This window comes from Neoarius graeffei, chromosome 11 (genome assembly GCF_027579695.1).
Source record: "Neoarius graeffei isolate fNeoGra1 chromosome 11, fNeoGra1.pri, whole genome shotgun sequence".
Lineage (NCBI taxonomy): Eukaryota > Metazoa > Chordata > Actinopteri > Siluriformes > Ariidae > Neoarius > Neoarius graeffei.
The window spans coordinates 42,883,256-42,908,993 of NC_083579.1; the positions used below are offsets into that span (position 1 = coordinate 42,883,256).

The following is a 25,738-nucleotide window of genomic DNA, read 5'->3' on the forward strand; positions in this document are numbered from 1 at the left end:
AAGCCACTTTGCTTCAAGAAAACCTAAACTGTCACCCTCAGCTGAAAGGAAATTGGTTTGGATGGTCTGAAACAACCCGGAAACCACCATGGCACAGCCTTCCCATGAACTGGAAGCTGATGGATCACTGTCTACAGTTCAGATCACCATGGACTAAGAGGCTGCTATCCAAGAAATAACCCCCTGCTCCAAAATTGACACCTTTAAGCTTAATGAAAGTTTGAAGCTGACCACACAGACAGTGGTGGTGGTAGGATCATCATGCTCTGGGGCTGTTTTGCTGCCAGTGGAACCGGTTCACTGCACAAAGTGGATGCAATAATGAAGAAGGAGGACTACCTCAGAATTCTTCAGCATAAACCATCAGAAACTTGAACACGACTTGGGACTTGGGAGTTACAACAGGACAATGAACCCAAACACACATCAGAGCTGCAGCCGGTTTCACTAAGTTAGGCTATGACTTTAACTTAGACAGCGGGTATAGTCGGGCTTAGCATAGACGTCTAACAAATACTGTTGCACAAAGCAGTTAAGACTCCGACTATCTTAAGTCGTACTATGCTGCAAAGGATTGTGGGTATTTTAAGACTCTTTTCAAAACAAAAAAAATGGCGGACACAGTGGTCGTTCAGTGCCGTTTAGCCACTCGGAAAATCTGGCTATATTAGAGGAATTTAATTCCTACAAAGACATTTTATTAGGCAAATTCAGCGAAGAATGTAGCAATAAGAAAAAACATGAAGTGTGGGAAAAAATAACGTCGTCTGTGAATAGCGTTAATCCATCTGCGAGAAGAGATGTTGCTGCCGTGCGTAAAAACACCCCCACTGGAGGACGGGGTTTGAAGAAACTAAAAGTAACCACCGAAATGGTCATCAACATTTATGGCGACGAGTCTCCTTTATTCTGGGGAGTGAAAGGAGGAAAGGAGAGCGGAGTAACCGGCTTCGCCAGACCCAGCAGCAACTCCCTTAGCAACGTTGCTAGCAACGTTGAAGCTGAGGCTCCTTCACCCTCGGAGTTGTCATCACCCAGTACCTGCGCGGATGTGACACTACACGAAGAGCCTACCAAAAGGAAAGACTGCAACTTAAATTGAAGATACTCGCGCAGATGGAGGAGTGATGTAGTAGTGTGTGTGTGTGTGTGTGTGTGTGTGTGTGTGTGTGTGTGTGAGCGTATGAGAGAGAGAGATAAGTGATGAGTGGTGATGTAATTATATGCATAAATGAATTGATATTTATATTATTTATATATATTTATAAGTAATAAAATGAATAAGCTGGCATTACACTGTTTGTTCTTTATTGAACACTTTATAGTTAGATTATAATAGCCTACATTTGTGTATTACATACTTGCAATGTACTTCACTGCCTTAACATTTCAAGCTTTCTTGTAGTTATTGACATTGATGGCACTTATGGCTTGACTTTTTTTTTTTAATTACATTTTATAGCCCTTAGACCCATATTAGACTGGGGGGAGGGTGTCTTACTTTTTAAGCCTAAAATTAGACTTAAAAAATTAGTCTTAACTTTTGTGAAACTGTCTTACTTGCATTAGACTGGTCTATAAAGAAACTTAAGACCAATCTTAACCCATAGACCAGTCTAAACTACTTTAGTGAAACCGGACCCTGCGTCCGGTTTCACTAAGATAGACTATGACTATAACTTAGACAGAGGGTGTAGTCGGACTTAGCATAGACGTCTAACAAAAACTGTTGCACAAAGCAGTTAAGACTCTGACTATCTTAAGTCGTACTATGCCGCAAAGGATTGTTGGTAATTAAGACTCTTTTCAAAACAAAAAAAATGGCGGACAGCAACCGGTTAGTGCCGTTCACGCACTCAGAGAATTTAGCCATTCTTGAAGAATTTAATTCCTACAAAGGGGTTTTGTTGGGGAAATTCAATGAGGAGTGTACCAACAAAAAGAAACATGAGGTGTGGAAAAAAATCACCGATGCGGTGAACAGCGTTAACCCCGCTGCGGTACGAGACGTGTCAGCTGTGCAGAAGAGGTTTAAAAATATGGTACCAGAGGCAAAAAAGGAAATATACAAGCGGAAAACGGGACCCCCAACGGGAGGAGGGAAAGCGAAGAAACTAAAAGTCACCACCGAAATGGTGATAGAGATCTACGGAGGCGAGTCGCCGTTATTATCTACATCACTCCTCCATCTGCGCGAGTCTCTTCAATTTAAGTTGCAGTCTTTCCTTTTGGAGCGACTGCAACTTAAATTGAGGAAACTCGCGCAGATGGAGGAGTGATGTAGTAGTGTGTGTGTGAGTGTGAGTGTATGAGAGAGAGAGAGATAAGTGATGAGTGGTGATGTAATTATATGCATAAATGAATTGATATATTTATATTATTTATATATATTTATATTATTTATAAGTAATAAAATGAATAAGCTGGCATTACACTGTTTGTTCTTTATTGAATACTTTATAGTTAGATTATAATAGCCTAAATTTGTGTATTACATACTTGCACTTCACTGCCTTAACATTTCAAGCTTTCTTGTAGTTATTGACATTGATGGCACTTATGGCTTGACTTTTTTTTTTTATTAAATGTTATTCATTTAAGAAAGTATGTCCAGTAATAATAGTAACAATAGTAATAATAACAAGAACACAATAACAAGAACAACACTATAATAATAATAATAATAATAATAATAACAACAACAACAACAACAACACACACACACTGATTCACACACTATTTCAGTTATTACCATGGTGATATAGCCCTTAGACCCATATTAGACTGGGGGGAGGGTGTCTTATTTTTTAAGCCTAAAATTAGACTTAAAAAATTAGTCTTAACTTTTGTGAAACTGTCTTACTTGCATTAGACTGGTCTATAAAGAAACTTAAGACCAATCTTAACCCATAGACCAGTCTAAACTACTTTAGTGAAACCGGCTGCTGGTTGTGGATGATAAAACAGGCTAACATTACGCTTAAAACAAGTCCTGACTTCAACCCTATTGAAAATATATTGACCGTGCTTACGAGTCAAGTCCATGCCAAGAAAAAAACAAAACAAATTTAATTGAACTCTACCAATTCTACCATGAAGAGTTGTGAAATATCCAACCAGAATTCTGCCAGAAGCTTGTTCATGATAAACAAAAACATTTGGTCAAGGTAAATCTTGCGAAGAGGCATTTTACCCAAATATTAGGTGTGCTGTATGTATAATTTTGACCCTGTGTTGATTTCAGAAAACCCAAAGAAAATTAAAACTTGTGCAATAAATTCTAGTGGGTTTTTTGTTGTTTTGTTTTTTAATTAAAGCTGTATGCTGTACAATCATTCTGCCATGGAAAAAGAACAGTTCAAAGAAATTACTGAAAGCCCAAATATTGCCATGACACTCATATCCAAGATGACATTCATGTCGCTGTATGTAAACTTCTGACCACAGCTGTAGACACGAGTTGCCAAGAGAATTCATGTTTGTGGAAGCATTTTTGTGTGTGTGTGTGTGTGTGTGTGTGTGTGTGTGTGTACATAGTTGCATTTATATGGCTAAGCAAGGTGTATGAGGTGATTTGTAAATGAATTTCACAAATGTGCAGCTATAAAATCAAAATATACAGTGTAACCTGATCAATAATTCACTGCTAAGTAGTAAACAGAAATGGATAAAAGTGCATATTCTTTGTAGTTCACACTGTGTTAATGTAATATTTTAATAGATTAAAAAAAAAAAACACACACACACACAATCGTTATTCCTTCCTGTAATCTCCAGGCTTTATTCCAGTCTGTAGTCTGGGCCTTTCCCAAGTTGGACGTATGAACCTGGGCAAGGATGCCAGTACCTTCAAGTATTACACAATGTGTGGCCTGCAAGAGGGATTCGAGCCATTTGCTGTCAACATGAACCGGGAAGTCACCATGTGGTTTAGCAAGCGCCTCCCTACTTTTGTCAATGTTCCTAAAGATCATAGTCATATTGCGGTAAGACCCAGGTTTCCTCCATGCAAAATGCAAAATTGATTAGTGAAGTACGTTGAAATTAGTCCCTCGGTTTTACTTTTCTGGATTTTTGATAGCAAATTCATGTTAAATCATATATACTGTACTGTGCACATCTTAGTGCTACTACGGCTAGAAATCTCATTGATATAATTTTTCTGCCTCACATAAAAAGAAACCTTTATTTGTCACATGCACACTGAAATTCATCCTCTGCATTTAACCCATCTGAAGCAGTGAACACACGCGCACACACCCAGAGCAATGGGCAGCCACACTAGAGCGCCCGGGGAGCAGTCAGGGGTCAGGTACCTTGCTCAAGGTCACTTCAGCTCAAGGTCACCCCACATTAGCCTAACTGCATGTCTTTGGGGGAAACCGGAGCACCCGGAGGAAACCCACGCAGACACGGGGAGAACATGCAAACTCCACACAGAAAGGCCCTCGCCGGCCGCTGGGCTCGAACCCAGGACCTTCTTGCTGTGAGGTAGAGCCCTGCACTCCCGCGGGAGTCCCGCGGGACTCGCAGGACCCGCCGCAAAGCAGTGCGGCGCGGGACAAATTTTGAAAGCTCATTGCGGGCGTGGGCGGGACCGGAAGTGCACATATGCGCGCGGGGGCGGGAGCGCACATATGCGGCGCGGGCAGGAGCGGTGATAAGCTGCAGTCCCGCTAACTAAAAATGTGTTTGAAATAAAATTTATAAATTATTAATTTATGTCTATCATATATAATTTGTGCTGGATATTTTATTTGGCATTAATAAAAATATTTTAAGATGCCTAAATTTGCAGAGAAAGTCAGATTGCCAGATTAAGTGAGGAATAGCATCTTAAATTTGCCATTGATCACCCTAACGGGAAATCCTTTGATCACTCTAATGACTCGCAGTTCACACCCAGCTAGCAAAAGAACCATGAGTGAAGTGATTTACTGCTTGCGTTAGTCTACAACTTTAATCAGAGAGACAGGTTACACAGTGACGGTAGGCTTGACTCAATGCTATCCCAGAAATCCTTCCTGTAATATGCAAATTTGGCTGTCCAATCAGAGGCAGCCAAATTTGCATATTACAGGAAGGATTTCTGGGATAGCATTGAGTCAAGCCTACCGTCACTGTGTAACCTGTCTCTCTGATTAAAGTTGTAGACTAACTCAAGCAGTAAATCAATTCACTTCTCTTACTAGCTCTGCTTTGTAATAAAAACACACACACACCCCATTGGTACAAAGCAAGCCCATTCACTTTTTTATGCTGATCAGAGAATTACAATGGTTTCTCATGTGATAGAAATGTGTGATTCGCGATTAAATATTTTAATTGCTTGACAGCACTAATTATTATTATTAGAGACACTACATGCTGAATTCAGAAACAAGGTAAACAATAACAAACGTGAACTTGAGCTGTAGATATTTATACTCAAATCCACTCAAAGTAGGGGGCGGGGTACTATCACGCTGTGTCAAGACAAGAACTTTCCTGAGAAATAACGCGAACGTCTGCATCATGCGGGATTTGCAGGCGGGAGCGGGACAAAATATGGCAGGCACGGGTGGGAGCGGGACTGAAAATCATAATTTTTTTGTGGGCGCGGGCAGGAGCAGGACTGAAAATCATAATTCTTTGCGGGCGCGGGCGGGAGTGGGACTGCACAATGCGGGCGCGGGAGGGAGCGGGACTGAAAAATCCGACCCGCGCAGACCTCTACTGTGAGGCGACAGTGCGAACCACTACACCACCGTGCCGCCTAATGTAGTCGATCAATCTAAAGTTGTTAAGTAATCGAAAGTGCATCCACTTATGTGCTTTCTGACATATTGTTACTAGGTTTATAAAAATGGATTAAAATAGGTGAAAATATTAATAATAGACATCTTGAAGTTAAACACTTTCTTCAGTTCCCAAGTGACACGACAAGTGATCGCCCTGTTTTCAGGAGATTGCTTTTCCCAATGCCATCACAGTGGGAGTCTAAGACAGCGTACCTGGGTGGAAAAAATACCGTAGCATTACTCTCTATTCTGTTGATTAGAGCAACATTGGAATCTGTGAGCTCATGTATACAGAATCAGCATACATCGTGTATCCATGATCAGCACTTTGACAATCTGTACAGGGTTCTGAGGTATCCCTCCCTCTCTCTGCTTGGTACCGGTTGGGCAACCGGGGAACTAGCCAGTAGGTGGAAACTGGCAAGAACCAAATTGGAAGAAAATGGGGGGTGTTGGATACCTTCTATCCAAAATTTTAATGTAGAAAATGGCTAAAGGAAATTGTGTTTAGTATTTAGACAGCCTGTTCTTCTCATGGGGTTGTGCTGATATACGGTGTTTTTTTTTGTTTGTTTTTCCCTTTGGTCAATTTGAAGCTAAGTGAACTCCATTAAAGTGTACCTGTAGTGAATTTTAATTACTAGCTATTTCAAAAGATCACGTATGATACCAGTGGTTCCGTCATGTAACGTTCGTCATATGCTCTTGTCAAGCACGCGCGAGTTTTAAGTCACTGCTCTGCCAGTCAGGCATGGTCAGCGACATGCTGCCTCCTTCACGGGCCATTCCAGCACCGGTAGTGACGCACAGTCGTTGGTTTGTCCGATTGTCTGGGCTGCAGTGGACTGGTCACTGACCCCGTGTTGCAAACACCAGTCTAAGATAACGCGTTATCACCCGATCTGCTCATAAGAAATAGAAGAAATATATATATGTTGTTTACCAGCTGGGAGGTCCGTATCATGAAATACCGTGACCGAGGTCTTGAAAGTACTGAGCGAGGCCCTCTGGGCCGAGGTCAGTATTCAAGGCCGAGGTCACGGTATTTCACCATACAGACCAACCTTAAGCTGGTAAATAATATATTTATTTTTTTCTTTACCAAATTCTGACAGAAAACGAGAGCGCCCGAAAGGGAAAACCGAGCCGAGCCGCCATTTTGAATCCTCATTCACGGCTGTAATGAAGATGGCTTCCTCCTCGGTATACAAGTGCACTTCCATGGCAGGAAAAAAAACTACATTTTGCCGCCTATGTAGTCCCCTATTTATACAAATAGGAGTCATTCAGGATTCAGCCATGTTTTTGCTCGGCGTTAGCAAATTACAATTTTTAGCTTTCTTCCGAAATGTTTTTTTTTTTAATTTCTTCTTCCTCAGGGTCGTAAAATTCGCTTTTGCTGTGAAGACTGTCGTTATCGCTATCCATGATGTAAAATTAATGCTATTTTCCTGAGAAATGCTGGCAAAAATTTATAAGATTTTTGATAATCTTATAAATAAATCTTATTAAAAAAGATAAATGTTGACAAAAAATCCTACTATGTTTGTTGTTGTTGTGAACGAGCGAGTTGCCAGAGGTCCGTAACCGGGGTCCGTGTCATAGGATACGGACCCGCTCGCCAGCCAATCAGAGCGCAGGATTTGGACCTCGAAAAAAATAATTACACTTACTCGAGCTGATCTTTGGCTAGATTGAGTCACAGTAAAAAAAAAAAAAAGGCACCGTTCATCATCAGTATCGCAGTTCTCAAGATTGAACTGAATCGCTGTCCTGAATCATAAAATGAATCATTTGAAGCGCATAAAATTCACGTGCCATCTCGCAACAAGTTTTACCTCCAAATAGCCCAAATATATCCCTATGTTCCCTAATGGGATGTCAGACAGATTTTATCCTGTTTACGGTGGACGTTCCCACCACAAAAAGAAACCAATAGAAACCGAAAGAGTGAAAGTGATCATCATGTCGTTACCATCTCTGTGTCCAAAATCACTCATTCACTATTCCCTGTGAGTGCACTATATAGGGTGCTATAATCCTCACTATTATTTCGGACAGCACTACAAAATGGCGTCTTTACTATATAGTGCCTTATATGGTGAGTAGGGAGTGTTTTCGAACACAGGGCACGTGAATAGTCTTTTATGAATGCGGAAACGCGTGCTCCGGTGTGACCGAGTAAGGTGACAAGTTTTATGTTTCATCTAATTTAGATAATTTAAAAACTAGAATATTCTTTGGCAGTGGGCACATAGGAAAGTGTAAAGTATAAAGTTTCTGTCATGCTTGTATGATAAAAAAAAAAAAAACTTGCGAAAATATTTATCTCATTCTAAGCCTGCCGAGCTTCGCCGGCGAAGCGCTCGACCCCAAAGTACAACCAAATCTACTTGCACATAATGCCATGAAATAATAGATATGTGCCATAAAGATCTATTACAAGTGTTAGATCTAGATTTATTCAATGTGTTCTGAAGTTACTTGACTGGGAACTGGGAATCTCAACCCACAGAACACTGCTTGTTTACTCGCACCTGATAACCCGGAATCAACGACTGTATGCCACTTCCAGCCAGCAGTGGCTGCTCCCTGTGGTTCTGCCTCCGCGGGTAATTCACGGAATAAAATTGTCCACAAAAGTGCTTTTATGGTGTTTTTTTGACTGAATGTGCATGTCTTTTGTCTGTAAGTAATACATAAACCACGATTAATGTTGTAAGCATGACCAGTACCGGTACACTTTAAGGTCTTTACACAATAAGCAATATTTGGTGAGAGGTTAAACCAAGATGTTTGCAGGTCACAAGGATCGATGGGACTATTGACAGCCCCCCATGTCTTAAAGTGACTCACAAGACATTTGGGACACAGAATAGCAACGCTGACATGGTGTTCTGTCGTTTGAGCATGCCCGTCGAGTTCCACTCCACCTACAAGAGCATCCCAGCTACTGAAATGAATGGAGTGCACGAAGAAGAGCCACTCAAACTCAAATACAGGTGAAACTGTACTACGTCACTTCAAGCAGCTTTTAATTAAGATGGAGTATATAAGAACTAGGGTCTGATCAATATGAAAAGTTTGCCACTGATACCGATTTTAAGGAGCTAAAAATTCTGACAGTGACACGATTGACCAATATACATATGGCTAACTAATTCAAGAAAAGGAAAAAAACCCAAAACATCATGACTGACCAGAGCAGGTTTGAAACACCTTGGGCAACAGATTGAGCTCTCTGGAACTGTATTACAGGAATGAACACTATTCTTCAAAATATATTTCCTCAGTTGCTATCTTGATGACGCTGATGAAGAGTGCTATGCAGTACATCAGTTCAAATCTCTCTTATTTGTTTAACTGGGTTGAGACCTGGTGAGAAGGCCATAGCATATGATTTCCATCATTTTCATACTCACATTCAGTAAGCACTCATGTCCTGTGAAGAGACCACCTCCATCAGGACGGAAAGATTTCATCATAGGATAAAGGCAGTCAGTAAGAATAGCTTTATACTGATTTGCAGTGACATGCCTATAATGGGACACGTGGACCCAAACCAGCAAAACCATTCCAGCAAAATTTACCCACAACATACGCTATATGTCCAAAGGTTTGTGGACACCTGACATTCACACCCATATGCGGGCCCTCCCCAAACTGAAGATACAAAGTCGGAAGCACACAGCTGGATAAGATGTTGAACCCAGTAGTGTCACAGGTGTCTTTGTATGCTGTAGCAGAACAATCACCCTTCACTAGAACTAAGAGGATGTCCACAAACGTTCCAGCACGACAGCACCCCTGCTCACAAAGGGAGGTCCACCGAAGACATGATTTGCCAAAGTTGGAGAGGAAGAACTTCAGTGGCCTGTACAGAGCCCTAACCTCAACCTTCCCAGAAGAGGTTATTATAGCAGCGAACGGGGGACTAAATCTAGAACGGGATGTTCCAAAAGAAGAAACCTTTATTTGTCACATGCACACTTCAAGCACGGTGAAATTCATCCTCTGCATTTAACCCATCTGAAGCAGTGAACACACACACCCAGAGCAGTGGGCAGCCACACACAGCACCCAGGTACCTTATCCAAGGACACCTCAGCCCACCTGCATGTCTTTGGACTGTGGGGGAAACCAGAGCACCCACAGGAAACCCACGCAGACACAGGGAGAGCATGCAAACTCCACACAGAAAGGCCCTCGCCGGCCACAGGGCTCAAACCCGGAACCTTCTTGCTGTGAGGCGACCGTGCTAACCACTACACTACCATGCCGCCCACGGTGCACATATGAGTGTCATGGTCAGGTATCCATAAACCCTTGGCCATGTACAGTGGTGGTTGAAAGTTTGTGAACCCTTTAGATTTTTTTTTTATTTCTGCATAAATATGACCTAAAACATCATCAGATTTTCACACAAGTCCTAAAAGTAGATAAAGAGAACCCAGTTAAACAAATGAGACAAAAATATTACACTTGGTCATTTATTTATTGAGGAAAATGATCCAATATTACATATCTGTGAGTGGCAAAAGTATGTGAACCTCTAGGATTAGCAGTTAATTTGAAGGTGAAATTAGAGTCAGGTGTTTTCGATCAATGGGATGACAATCAGGTGTGAGTGGGCACCCTGTTTTATTTAAAGAACAGGGATCTATCAAAGTCTGATCTTCACAACACGTTTGTGGAAGTGTATCATGGCATGAACAAAGGAGATTTCTGAGGAGCTCAGAAAAAGCGTTGTTGACGCTCATTAGGCTGGAAAAGGTTACAAAACCATCACTAAAGAGTTTGACTCCACCAATCCACAGTCAGACAGATTGTGTACAAATGGAGGAAATTCAAGACCATTGTTACCCTCCCCAGGAGTGGTCGACCAACAAAGGTCACTCCAAGAGCAAGGCGTGTAATAGTCGGCAAGGTCACAAAGGACCCCAGGGTAACTTCTAAGCAACTGAAGGCCTCTCTCACATTGGCTAATGTTAATGTTCATGAGTCCACCATCAGGAGAGCACTGAACAACAATGGTGTGCATGGCAGGGTTGGAAGGAGAAAGCCACTGCTCTCCAAAAAGAACATTGCTGCTCGTCTGCAGTTTGCTAAAAATCACGTGGACAAGCCAGAACGCTATTGGAAAAATGTTTTGTGGATGGATGAGACCGAAATAGAACTTTTTGGTTTAAATGAGAAGCGTTATGTTTGGAGAAAGGAAAACACTGCATTCCAGCATAAGAACCTTATCCCATCTGTGAAACATGGTGGTGGTAGTATCATGGTTTGGGCCTGTTTTGCTGCATCTGGGCCAGAACGGCTTGCCATCATTGATGGAACAATGAATTCTGAATTATACCAGCGAATTCTAAAGGAAAATGTCAGGACATCTGTCCATGGACTGAATCTCAAGAGAAGGTGGGTCATGCAGCAAGACAAAGACCCTAAGCACACAAGTCGTTCTACCAAAGAATGGTTAAAGAAGAATAAAGTTAATGTTTTGGAATGGCCAAGTCAAAGTCCTGACCTTAATCCAATCAAAATGTTGTGGAAAGACCTGAAGCGAGCAGTTCATGTGAGGAAACCCACCAACATCCCAGAGTTGAAGCTGTTCTGTACGGAGGAATGGGCTAAAATTCCTCCAAGCCAGTGTGCAGGACTGATCAACAGTTACCGCAAACGTTTAGTTGCAGTTGTTGCTGCACAAGGGGGTCACACCAGATACTGAAAGCAAAGGTTCACATACTTTTGCCCCTCACAGATATGTAATATTGGATCATTTTCCTCAATAAATAAATGACCAAGTATAATATTTTTGTCTCATTTGTTTAACTGGGTTCTCTTTATCTACTTTTAGGACTTGTGTGAAAATCTGATGATGTTTTAGGTCATATTTATGCAGAAATATAGAAAATTTTTCAAGCACCACTGTAGTGTGTCAGAGCTACAGTGGTGCTTGAAAGTTTGTGAACCCTTTAGAATTGTCTATATTTCTGCATAAATATGACCGAAAACATCATCAGATTTCCACACAAGTCCTAAAAGTAGATAAAGAGAACCCACTTAAACAAATGAGCCAAAAATATTATACTTGGTCATTTACTTATTGAGGAAAATGATCCAATATTACATATCTGTGAGTGGCAAAAGTATGTGAACCCCTAGGATTAGCAGTTAATTTGAAGGTGAAATTAGAGTCAGGTGTTTTCAATCAATGGGATGACAATCAGGTGTGAGTGGGCACCCTGTTTTATTTAAAGAACAGGGACCTATCAACATCTGATCTTCACAACACATGTTTGTGGAAGTGTATCATGCCACGAACAAAGGAGATTTCTGAGGACCTCAGAAAAAGCGTTGTTGATGCTCATCAGGCTGGAAAAGGTTACAAAACCATCTCGAAAGAGTTTGGACTCCACCAATCCACAGTCAGACAGATTGTGTACAAATGGAGGAAATTCAAGACCATTGTTACCCTCCCCAGGAGTGGTCGACCAACAAAGATCACTCCAAGAGCAAGGCGTGTAATAGTCGGCGAGGTCACAAAGGACCCCAGGGTAACTTCTAAGCAACTGAAGGCCTCTCTCACATTGGCTAATGTTAATGTTCATGAGTCCACCATCAGGAGAACACTGAATAACAATGGTGTGCATGGCAGGGTTGCAAGGAGAAAGTCACTGCTCTCCAAAAAGAACATTGCTGCTCGTCTGTAGTTTGCTAAAGATCACGTGGACAAGCCAGAAGGCTATTGAAAATGTTTTGTGGACAGATGAGACCAAAATATAACTTTTTGGTTTAAATGAGAAGCGTTATGTTTGGAGAAAGGAAAAACACTGCATTCCAGCATAAGAACCTTATCCCATCTGTGAAACATGGTGGTGGTAGTATCATGGTTTGGGCCTGTTTTGTTGCATCTGGGCCAAGACAGCTTGCCATCATTGCTGGAACAATGAATTCTGAATTATAGCAGTGAATTCTAAAGGAAAATGTCAGGACATCTGTCCATGAACTGAATCTCAAGAGAAGGTGGGTCATGCAGCAAGACAACGACCCTAAGCACACAAGTCGTTCTATCAAAGAATGGTTAAAGAAGAATAAAGTTAATGTTTTGGAATGTCCAAGTCAAAGTCCTGACCTTAATCCAATCAAAATATTGTGGAAGGACCTGAAGCGAGCAGTTCATGTGAGGAAACCCACCAACATCCCAGAGTTGAAGCTGTTCTGTACGGAGGAACGGGCTAAAATTCCTCCAAGCCGGTGTGCAGGACTGATCAGCAGTTACCGCAAACGTTTAGTTGCAGTTATTGCTGCACAAGTGGATCACACCAGATACTGAAAGCAAAGGTTCACATACTTTTGCCACTCACAGATATGTAATATTGGATCATTTTCCTCAATAAATAAATGACCAAGTATAATATTTTTGCCTCATTTGTTTGACTGGGTTCTCTTTTTCTACTTTTAGGACTTGTGTGAAAATCTGATGATGTTTTCGGTCATATTTATGCAGAAATATAGAAAATTCTAAAGGGTTCACAAACTTTCAAGCACCACTGTACATATAACTTTGGTAACTACTACAGTTTTTTTTGCAAACCAACAAAGTTCAAGAATCTCCAGAAATATGTATATTAGTACATGTAACATTTTTAATTAAAACACATCATAAATTGAAATTATTTGTAAATGATTTTTAAGCATAATTTATTTCATCTTATAACAAAGCAACCAAGAGTAGGGGTCCCAGTGAACCCATTTTTCAGTTTTTCCACTTTATTTGAGAGACCTAGAATTTCCTTCCTCACGTCTATATAATAAAATACTGACTTGTGTATTGTTAATTTTGAACTGTATCATGTATAAATCATAATATTTAAATCATAGAACTATTTAACTGAGTCTGTTTTACTAGGTTGTTATACTGATATGATGTAACTATTTCACAGGTATCCTGTCAAATCTATGAAACACGTAGATGAGGGGAGGAGAACTGACTATAGTAGCATAACAACTGTAAGTCACTGGGAGTTATGGCATTCATCCATGTCTTATTGTTTATAACAGTATATACACTATGGTTAAAAAATGTAAAACTACTAGTGTATGTATATACACACACACACACACACACACACAAAGTACTGTGCAAAATTCTTAAGCACCCTATTTTTTTCATACAAACTTTGTTATAGATTTCTGTTTTATGACTTCTGCATTATCGAATCAGTACAAGAACATTTTAGAGTCCAAATGTTCGTTTTCCAGCACAAAATTAAATATTACAGAAAAAAAAAAGTTTGTATCTGAGCAGCGTATTATATAAGAGACCACTTTTCAGATTAAAAAAGAAAACATAATGAAGGCTGCTGGATTTTGGTGCAAAATGAAGAAGCGAGTGTGACAGTCAAAGTGTCCAGAAGAACTGCGGCTGGTTCTGTAAGACGCTCAGTAAAACCTACAGCTCATTTCCTTATAAAACTGCACTCACTGTACCTGAGACTACTATTTTTATTTTTATTTTATAAAGCAAAGGGTCGTCTCACACCAAATATCGACTTTGTTTCATTTATTATGGCTCACTGCTGTTTATAGTACGTTTTAATGTTGAAACATTTAATTTGATTATTTCTAAGCCATTTTTGATCTACAGCATTTCTTTCCATGTGCCTAAAAACTTTTGCACAGCACTGTATATATTTTATATGGTGGTGAACATATTTCACAAGTGAGCGTTGCGAATGAAGATAAACTTCATATCTTCGCGTCACCGTGCAGTATTCTTTATATTATATCGACACGTCCACAAAAAAAAAAGCAAGTTAATCAAAAGAATTTTAATTTTGAACCGGTTTGCCGTTTTGTCAACACGTGTCCAGGAAAACACTGGGAGCGACTTCATCGAAATGAAATATTGAAAAATATGTCACTCAGATCCACGATGTATTTTGTATGAAAAATGCGAGTTTTTCAACATGAGAAGATAAACTTCATATCTTCAAGCCAGCATGTGATTTTCTTTTTATTATATCGACACATTCACAAAGAAAAAGTACCCAAAGGCGGTCACAAAGATGACTATACTATTAGCTTACTATGACTTTCTCAGATACAGAGAAATAGCCTTAAAATTGTTGGCTGGCTGTGATTATACATCGAAGACGGAAATGCTTATTCCATTCAGTTTCATGAAAAGACTATGGTCTTGTTCAAAATGGTAATATGAGACAGAGTCTCAGACCAAGATTTAAACTGCAGAGACCAGCCTGTGAACAGTGAGGCCCAGAACAAGACCAACGCTGTGTTTAGGTGGTTTTGTATATACATGTACTCTTCCCAGCTCCCTGTCTTGGGTGTAACCTGCGTATTGCCCAATGACCACTGGGATTGGCTCCAGCTCACAAGCGATCCACAATGGATCAGCGGCATAGAAAAGTACTGAATTGACGTATATCAGGTCTTACTCAGAGACAGTCAAAATCAAGACTTTCGCAAGCATTTCAACCAACTAATAAGCATTTTCATTTTGATGAATCTGTTCATGGACTCAATCTTGATCCATACTACTTACTGTAGGAGTGTAATGGTGAGTTAACTGTTTTCCACAGTACTACCATTCAGTACGAGTGTTTGCTGGTCAGGATCCCTCATGCGTGTGGGTTGGCTGGGTCACACCTGACTACCATTACTACAGCAACTACTTTAATCTCAGCAAGAACCGATCCGTGACCGTTACACTAGGGGACGAGCGAGGTCGGGTCCATGAAAGGTATATCCTTGAATTCCATCCATGAGAGTGACATCCTTGATCGACTTTGGTCGTGATATATGCTAGTCAGGTTAACCCAGCCCTGTTTTGCAGTGTTAGAAGAAGTAACTGCTACATGGTGTGGGGAGGTGATGCCATTAGCTCCAGCCACTCCTCCAGCAGAAGTAATGTGGATTTGGAAATTGGTTGCCTCATTGATTTGGCTACTGGCTTGGTGGCCTTTACTGTTAATGGCAGAGAGCTTCCAACCTCATATCAGGTACTCTTCTCTGTTATGGCATACATGAACATCATGAGCTTTTCTCATTGCACTTTTAGTGGATGTAATAGATGGTAACTAAAGGTGCAACATTTTAGTGCTGCTGCTACTCTGTGACATACCGTAGGGCTATGTTATCTTCGACGTATGTTATCTTGTAAACGTATTGCTTTCACAAAGCAGTACGTAAGGCAGGATACACTATTTTTAAGCAGTATACACTATGTGCTCCTGGTTTTGCTTTGGTCTCAGACCGTACGGACTTGCATATTTAAAATTGGTGAAGACCAAATAAAAAAAATTCAAAGACCAGTCAAACAATATCAGGTCTGTTCATGATGAATAGAAATTGGGTTTTGTTGGGTTTTTTTTGCTTTAGATGGACATGACCTATGATTCAAAAAGAATATACACCAATCAGTCATAACATTTAAACCACCTGCCTAATATTGTTAGTTCCACCTTTTGCTGTCAAAACAGCTCTGACCCATCAAGGCGTGGACTCCACAAGACCTGTGATGTGGGATCTGGTACCAAGATGTTAGCAGCAGATCCTTTATGTACTATAAGTTGTGAGGCAGGTCCTCCATGGATCAGACTTGTTTGTCTAGCACATTCCACAGATGCACTATTGGATTGAGATCTAAGTAATCTGCAGGCCAAGTCAGCTCTTTATCATGTTCCTCAAACCGTTTCTGAACAGTTTTTGCAGTGTGGCGGGGAATATTGTTATGCTGAAAAGGCCACTTCCATTAGGGAATACTGTTGCCACGAAGGAGTGTACTTGGTCTGTTTAGGTAGGTGGTACATATCAAACATCCACATGAATGCCAGGACCTAAAGTTCCCCAGCAGAACTTTGCACAGAGCATCACGCTGCCTCCGCTGGCTTGCCTTCTTTCCATAGTGCATCCTGGCACCAGTACAGTATTTTCCCCAGGTACGTGATGCACATGCATCTGGCTCGCAACATGATGTAAAAGAAAATGTGATTCATCAGACCAGGCCACCTTCTTCCATTGCTCCAGGGTCCAGTTTTGATGCCCATTGTAGGTGCTTTCGGTAGGAGACAGTAGTCAACATGGACACTCTGACCAGTCTGCATATGCAGCAAGCTGTAATGCACTGTGCGTTCTGACACCTTTCGAGCACAGCCAGCATCGACTTTTTCACCAATTTGTACTGCAGTAGCTCTTAGGCAAGGCAAGGCAAGTTTATTTATATAGCACATTTCATACACAATGGCAGTTCAATGTGCTTTACAGAAGTAAAAACAAAAACAGTAAACGATAGAGAAATAAAATTACATAAAATAATTTTATCTTTATTCTAAAATAATTAATTAAAAGAATTAAAAGAATTAAAAGAAAATAATAAGAATTAAACAATAGTAGAAATAAAATATTAAAATGCCAAAAAGAAAAAGGAGAAAAAGAAAGAAAGAAAGAAAGAAAAAAAAAAGGGGCGAGCCTTCGCTCCCCACAGGCATGAATGAGCCTTCGACACCCGTGACCCCGTTGCCAGTTTACCAGTTGTCCTTCCTTGGTCCACTTTTGGTAGGCATTAACCACGGCATACCAGGAACATCCTGCAAGATGTGCCGTTTTGGAGATGCTCAGACCCAGTCATCTAGTCATAATAATTTGGCCCTTGTCAAAGTCGATCAGATCCTTACGCTTGCCCATTTTTCCTGCTTCCAACACATCAACTTCAAGAAATGACTGTTCTCTTGCTGCCTAATATACCCCACCCCTTGATAGGTGCCACTGTAATGAAGTAATCAATGCTATTCATGTCACCTGTCAGTGGTTTTAATGTTATGGCTGATCGGTGTAGAGTACATTCATTATGATAGTTTTACATATCAGTAAAAGGTATTTTAGAGAGCCATCGTGTTGAATGAGTCCAACAGAATTTGCCTTCTTCAGCGACCCACTAATTATGTCTTCATCTCACTCTAGATATCCTTTACATTCGAAACTAAGCAGATTAATTGTCTTAGCAGTGTATTCAACCGAGCCAATTTAGAAATGGCAATTGGGTATGAAAATTGACAAGACTGACGAGCAGGTACACTACCGTTCAAAAGTTTGGGGTCACCCAGACAATTTTGTGTTTTCCATGAAAAGTCACACTTTTATTTACCACCATAAGTTGTAAAATGAATAGAAAATATAGTCAAGACATTTTTCTGGCCATTTTGAGCATTTAATCGATCCCACAAATGTGATGCTCCAGAAACTCAATCTGCTCAAAGGAAGGTCAGTTTTATAGCTTCTCTAAAGAGCTCAACTGTTTTCAGCTGTGCTAACATGATTGTACAAGGGTTTTCTAATCATCCATTAGCCTTCTGAGGCAATGAGCAAACACATTATACCATTAGAACACTGGAGTGAGAGTTGCTGGAAATGGGCCTCTATACACCTATGGAGATATTGCACCAAAAACCAGACATTTGCAGCTAGAATAGTCATTTACCACATTAGCAATGTATAGAGTGGATTTCTGATTAGTTTAAAGTGATCTTCATTGAAAAGAACAGTGCTTTTCTTTCAAAAATAAGGACATTTCAAAGTGACCCCAAACTTTTGAACGGTAGTGTATTAAATTAGAGTAAGCCCATTTCTATTTGAGGGTGAAATAAAGCCATTATTTTGCTATCTTTTTTTAAATATACATATGTATCTGGACCTCAAAGCAATTAGAACTCATTTCTTAGTTTCATATTTGATTTATGCTACATGCGTACACCTCCACTGGCAACATTCCATAAGAGCCAGTTAAAGCATTTTCAAGAGTCATCTGGCTGGCTTTTTACATTAAATTAACGGCATTTAGTGGAAACTCTCATCCAGAGCGACAGACAACATACTCAGGGTAGTAGCTGGAGGTTAGGTGCCTTACTCAAGGGCACTTCAGCTGTTCTAGGGAATCAAACCAGCAACCTTTTGGTCCCAAAGCTGCTTCTCTAACCATTAGGCCATGGCTTCTCTCAGTGCTCTTATTCATGCATTTTCTCTTTTCTGCCTCTGCCTTTTCCTCATTATCTTATCTTCCTCATTCTGTGCCTGTGCCATACTCAGCTTTTCATTTTTTTTCTCACCATTTGTTAAAAAATTAATTCCCCATTTATTTAAGAAGCTTTTAGTTATCACATGTACACTCAAGCACTGACTTAAACACACAGTGAAATTCCTCCTCCGCATTTAACCCATCGGAATCAGCAAACACACGCATGCACACACAAGTGAGCAATGAGCACACACATATCCAGAGCAGTGGGCAGCTATGCTAAAGTGCCCAGGGAGCAGTTGGGAGTTAAAGTGCCATTCCACCATTGGATGTATTCTTTGGCATAAAATACAATATATTTTGACAACATATATAAATGGTATCACTAGATAGAGAAATCTTTTAGCTTCAAAATGATATATCAAACATAATTTTTTGACAAGTATATTAATTTTGCGACCAAAGTCACCTACCCTTTTAATTTCCGCCCGTGATGTCATTGGCAGGTTCCCCTTCTTGTGTACCACGTGACGTGACACATATTATCAGCAATGGCGGATAGAACGCAATAAAAATAATACCAATAAATCTAGCTAATACCAATAAATCTAGCTAACTGAAAGATTAGCTCAAAATTTTTCGCAATTTTTTTGGCCCCCATATACGAGGAGAAATGACTCTCTCACTTTGGGGGTTTCCTGGTCTAAAAATAGACCGACACGTGGTACACAAGAAGGGGAACCTGCCGATGACATCACGTTTCACTACCGTGCGGAAATTAAAAGGGTAGGTGACTTTGGTCGCAAAATTAATATACTTGTCGTTGTCAAAAAATTATGTTTGATATATCATTTTGAAGCTAAAAGATTTCTCTTTCTAGTCATGTTGTCATAAAATATATTGTATTTTATGCCAAAGAATACATCCAGTGGTGGAATGGCACTTTAAGTGCCTTGCTCAAGGTTCTGGGCTAGAACCCAGAACCTTCTTGCTGCGAGGCAACAGTACTAACCATTACACCACCCACAAAAAAAAAAAAAGCTCCAAATACCAGGAGTGGGGCTTGAACCCATGCAGACACACATCCATTGGAACTTAAGTCCCACTAACCACTCAGCTATTCTGGTCTCTAGTTACTAGCCTCCCTATTGTTTCTCTCTCGTGCATCCTTCAAACACAGACAATCTACTCATTTTACAAGGACTGATACTGTACCTTTAAAATGATTTGCTAATTCAGAGCCACTTCACATCAGTGACTTCCATGGCAACCATTGCAATTGCTAGAATTCACATCAGCTATTTGTTCTATAATCGTTTCTTAGAATGCATTACTGTGGTTTGTCTTAAAGATGATAAATGTGTTGAGTTGTGTAAATGGGTTGTGTTGTGCAGGTGGAGCCAAATACAAAGCTTTTCCCTGCTGTGTTTGTCCGTCCCACCAGTCCAAATCTGTTCCAGTTTGAATTGACAAAGATCAAGGTTAGTGTATTTCCCTAATAGTTTAACTCTCCACTTGTTTTTAAAGATAGAGCTGGAACCAAAGACATTTGCATGAGATTTTAATCTCATGGTCATTTCATTGAATGCTTATCTGAAAATGCACTAAACATTAAACATTATTAGTTTAAGATGTTCACATTTTAGATTAATTCCCACTGAATCGTAACGGCCCTTTGGATAATAGGATGGCATGTTAAAGCTAGACGGCCTTTGGATTTCATAAAATCAGTGAAATTTAGTTCCCTCTGAAATTTGGTCATTGTGATCTATGTTTATTAATGTAATATCTAAAAAAAAAAAAAACCAGGCCGTTCTGTGACTGGGAAGTTAATTATTTTGAGGACATTCCTGAGCAAATCATATGCACTTCGCAAAGTCAAGCAGACAGAGGAAGTCCGTGTGCGCATGCGCAGTTTTACCTGCTTACGTTTACCTGTTTCTTCTTCTTTTGGGTTTTACGGCAGCTGGCATCCACAGGGTTGCATTACTGCCATCTACAGGTTTACCTTTGACCGTGCACTGACAGTTCCATCATTCTGTCGCTAAACAAACAGCTGATCACACCGAGGTGCCAACCGCCAATATTTATTATTTTGGTCCTGCGTTTCCTTTCCTTCGCAACATAGCGTCTTTTCTTCTCGCTTTCCGTTACTGTAGTCGGTCTTTCACGTTTCATTCGCGTCCTCCATTTTTCTCTCCTGTTTCAAATTTGTATCCCACAATGCCTTGCGCAAACGTGGAAAGCCCACCACGTGATGCATGACGTACAGTAGTATCTTGAATTGGGTCATGGTGAAGCAGGAAAAGATAGCGGAGAATTTAGGGCCACGTAGCCGTAAAGTCATTAATTGTTCTATTTAAAAAAAAAAAAAACTAATAAAATTGGAAGTCTGTGATTCGAATTCAGTCCACTAAGCAAAAATACTTGGGTGTCAGGGAAAATTCTTTTTTTGACCTACACTTGAAAAATCTGAAAGGCCGTCTACCTTTAAAAGAGCAAAGACCTGTTTCAGCGTTTTGGATCTGAATGTATTGTGTTATACTTGTTCTTGTAACCTTGATAAATTCTCTGTAACATTGTATGCATCGGGAGTCACTATGCGTCAGCTGTACAAATCCGAGTAGGTGCAGTGCAAAATGTGACTTGATGTGACGACCATATGGAAAGTGTCTCATATTAATGTTCAGTTTACTCAGGCTCTAACTCATGCAAACTTCACTTGGTATAAAAGGCATTAAATACAGCTGAGATCCGTAATTGTGTCACCCTAATGATAAGACCGCTGTGTAGAAAATTAGCTGCTTTGTATAAATGTCATTCAAATGAAGCTGTATTCCATTTTCCTTGTGGTGGATTATGAGTCCTACGATAATTTGAAAATGATCAAAAATATTGAAACTTATTTCTTAGTTCAGCATCAGAACATTAAATGCATAGTACTCTTTCTAAGCCATTGGAGACAAATGTTTTAGAACATTTATTTATAGACTTTAAAAATATATATATGAGTGATTCCACGCTTATGGGTACTGAAATGGGGACATGAACTTATTCACCTAAAACCATTTCTTTTTTTACCATCAGGTCACAAAACATGTAATCTTTAATGAATGATATGTTAAAAGATAACTTTAATTTTCTGAGATGTAATAAAAACATATTTATATGCCAAAGTCAAGCCTATGAGTTCCAAAATGATGTCTGTTACATTACTTCTGTTACGATTGTCCATCTCGCGTCTGTTACAAATTAATTACAATCTAGCTCTATACCATGTTAATCTTATTGAAAGAATGTGTATGTTTATTCTACTACACATGTTTATTAATTATATTTGCTAAAACATCACCTTCCTATGTTTCAAAAAGTAATTCTACATTGTTAAAATTGAGAATATATATGTCCACAACACTTCTGTTACGTTCTGACTTTGGCATATAAATATGTTTTTATTACATCTCAGAAAATTAAAGTTATCTTTTAACATATCATTCATTAAAGATTACATGTTTTGTGACCTGATGGTAAAAAAAGAAATGGTTTTAGGTGAATTTTTAAAAATAAGTTCATGTCCCCATTTCAGTACCCATAAGCATGGAATCACTCATATATATATTTACATTTTTCACACGTGCACACTTTCTTATGGCGATATCTACCCTAAGTTTCGGCAGCAAGCCACGGAAATGTTTTTCCTGATCTCTCCGCTACAGAATGCTATGCCCCTTTCATCAGCAATTTTTAAGAGCGAACACAAGAACCCAATCCCTCAGTGTCCTCCTCGTTTGGATATCCAGACCATTAAATCGGTTTTGTGGAGCCGGATGCCCAACACCTTTCTGAAGGTGGACACGGCTCGTGTGAGTGAGAGACATGGCTGGCAGGTGCAATGTCTGGAGCCTCTGCAGATGCTGGCAGTGCACATTCCAGAGGAAAACCGGTTTGTTTACACATACACTTACCCAACCTCGACTTCACCTATGTTAGCTCGGAACATAACTGGTCTAGGTTATTAATTCATATCCAGTTACATACATTAACAATTATTCTCCAGCAGATACAACGCCATATTTTCTAAAAGGGTACCATTTCTTCAATGGTTATTACGTACATAATTTGAAGGCACTCTGTATTTTTACTGTCTGTGATGTAAAAAATATGCATTTATCAATAATACTATACATTGTACTGTACTCTGCATATGAATACACAAGAAGGGCATGATCACCCCGAATACTAACTCCGTTTCCAAGTTCGTGATCACATCCATTTGTTCCCAAGTAAATGATCTCTGTAAATCTTTCACAACTCGTAGGTAAAGCAGTAACCTTGGCAAGTAGTTCTTCCTTTGTCCGACATACAGTTCCAGTCAAAAGTTTGGACACCCCTGCTCATTCACAGAGGTGGACAGTAACAAAGTACATTTACTTGAGTACTGTATTTAAGTACACTTTTTGAGTATCTGTACTTTTACTTGAGTTTTTTTATTTTTGGAAATTTATGACTTTAACTTCACTACAATCGAAGGGCAAATATTGTACTTTTCACTTATCTGTGAAGAATCTCAGTCATCCAGGTACATAGTAATCTGTGGTTGGTTGAAGAGAGCAACTGGACTTGCTTGAAGATTCTTGAAAATGTATGAGAGGCGAAACGTTTTCAAGAATCTTCAAGCAAGTCCAGTTGCTCTCTTCAACCAACCACAGATTACTATGTACCTGGATGACTGAGATTCTTCACAGATATGTTTCTACGCACTTTGGAATGAGATCCCTTCGACTGGTGCGGGAGCATGAGAGGACTTCCAGAAAACTGGCAGACATCTTAGCCAGAGAGGATCGTTCATTTTTGTCAACCTGGAACGACCATCATTGAACAGAGGTGGGTGTCTATGACATCTTTTATCGGCCACCTACAATGCAGCCATTAGCATTCTGATTCGGATTCTATGATGATCCATGAGAGGATAAATACCGGATACTCCCTATTAGTCAGACAGAACTGAGGAAGCCTTTAGGATGAGAGGCGAAACGTTTTCAAGAATCTTCAAGCAAGTCCAGTTGCTCTCTTCAACCAACCACAGTGTACTTTTCACTCCACTACACTTCTATCAAGGTCCTTGTTACTATGAAGCAGCTTTGAAAGTCGAAGTTTTTTCTTTTCTTTTCTAAAACGTGGTTGTTTTTTTTCGCAGGTGACACTGAGACAGCCGATCAGTAATCACTCGGGTCACGTCACGTCCATAGACTGGATAAAATCTAGTTCAGTGATTTCTCAGCAGCGTTATTTGAACACAATCAGTTGATGACAGAATGGAAGGAGGCAGTTCTTCTGGAGAATGCACACACCCATGGCTATAGCTAGAACCCATGTTTCAGTTTTCTGAATGGATTAAAGATTCGTTTCGTTTTAAATGTTTGCTTTGTTTGCTGAAAATGAACCACATCACAGGCTACAAAAACTTGCCAACCAATCCGCGGAAGCATATTGAGGTCTGTAAATGTTTTATTCCAAGAGAAAGCTTGCAACGAAATTGTCTGTGCTTTTAGAGCTAGCGATAACGTTGCAATAGCTGTGCAGTCTGGTTAGTCAAATGACTTTCTATGGATTTGCCCACCAAGTTGCCATCGCCTTGTTTACAGCTAACGTTAACACATAGCTAGTTAACTTGGACACTGTTAGTTAGCATGTAAAAACTGAGTTATGCTAACATGAATAATGTTATTTTATCTGAAGTCCTTTCAGAAATATGTTTTAGCATAATCTTGCCAAATAAACAGAATGTAGAAATCTTTATTTTCTAGTAACGTTAGTTACACAATATGATTTTGAGTTTGAAAAGAGTTTGCTTGCATGTCAGGTGGAGCTTCATTGACTAGCTAGCTTAACGTTAAACCACCATGATGCACAGCATGCGTTCATTTTGTGAATTCACATTTCTGTCTTTGGTAACGGCGTTAGGTTTTGTAAGCGCTCTGGCAATAATACAATAATGTGTTGACAGAAAATGTACTTTTAGTACTTAAGTATTTTTAAAAGCAGGTACTTCGGTACTTTAACTTAAGTAAAAATTTGACTGGGGAGCTTTCACTTGTATCAGAGTAACATTTGACCAGTGGGATCTGTACTTTGACTTAAGTAATGAAGTTGGGTACTTTGTCCACCTCTACTCATTCACAGGTTTTTCTGTATTTTGATTATTTTTGACAGTGTAGAGCAATACTGAAGACTTCAAAACTATATTTCATATTTTAGATTCTTCAGCGTAGGCAGTGTTTCCCTTGATGACGCTTTGCACACTATTGGCATTCTCTTAACCAGCTTCATGAGTTCGTCACCTGGAACACTTTTCAATTAACAGGTGTCATGTTAAAAGATAATTAGTGCAATTGCTTGCCTTCTTAATGCATTTGAGATCAAACAGTGAATAGTAAATAATAAAAATACAGTAAATAGCCTTATTTCTCGACTGTAGTAATAATTTTTTTATACCCCCGCTCCAAAGGAGGGGGGTATACTGGTTTACCTCTGTCCGTCCGTATCGCTGTCCGTCCTACACACCCTTTTTCTCAGCAACCACAAATCATAGCTACTTGGGGTTCTATACCATGTATACTGTTTTCAGGTCTGTCGCACATCGACTTCCTGTTTACCGACTGAATGTATTTATGAAACATATAGGGTGGATTTTGATGCTGTTTCAAGAAGCAAAATACTATTTCGAAATGCCAGTTTACCAGGATGTTATTTGAAATCCCTGGGGAGAACACTGCTCTTTACTTACTTGTTTCAGGGTTAATTATTTGTTGAAGTCAACATTCATAATAAGTGTCCCATTCCTTCGATTGTTTGCATTCTGATATAAGTGAGAGCGGGGGGGATACGTAAATGAGTAGTAGCTCACAGTTGATCTTGTAAATCC

The 25,738-nt window shown here is 39.8% G+C and overlaps 1 protein-coding gene across 1 annotated transcript in view; it reads left to right on the forward strand.

Annotated features, from left to right (window-relative positions):
• The window catches only part of LOC132893656 (ryanodine receptor 3), a 476,331-nt gene that overhangs the window by 259,086 nt on the left and 191,507 nt on the right, over positions 1-25,738 (forward strand). The window contains exons 31-37 of the mRNA XM_060932802.1: positions 3,778-3,986; positions 8,583-8,782; positions 13,724-13,790; positions 15,383-15,543; positions 15,637-15,802; positions 20,208-20,294; positions 22,530-22,756. Of these exons, the coding sequence (XP_060788785.1) occupies positions 3,778-3,986; positions 8,583-8,782; positions 13,724-13,790; positions 15,383-15,543; positions 15,637-15,802; positions 20,208-20,294; positions 22,530-22,756 (1,117 nt within the window). The remainder of the gene's footprint in view (positions 1-3,777; positions 3,987-8,582; positions 8,783-13,723; positions 13,791-15,382; positions 15,544-15,636; positions 15,803-20,207; positions 20,295-22,529; positions 22,757-25,738) is intronic.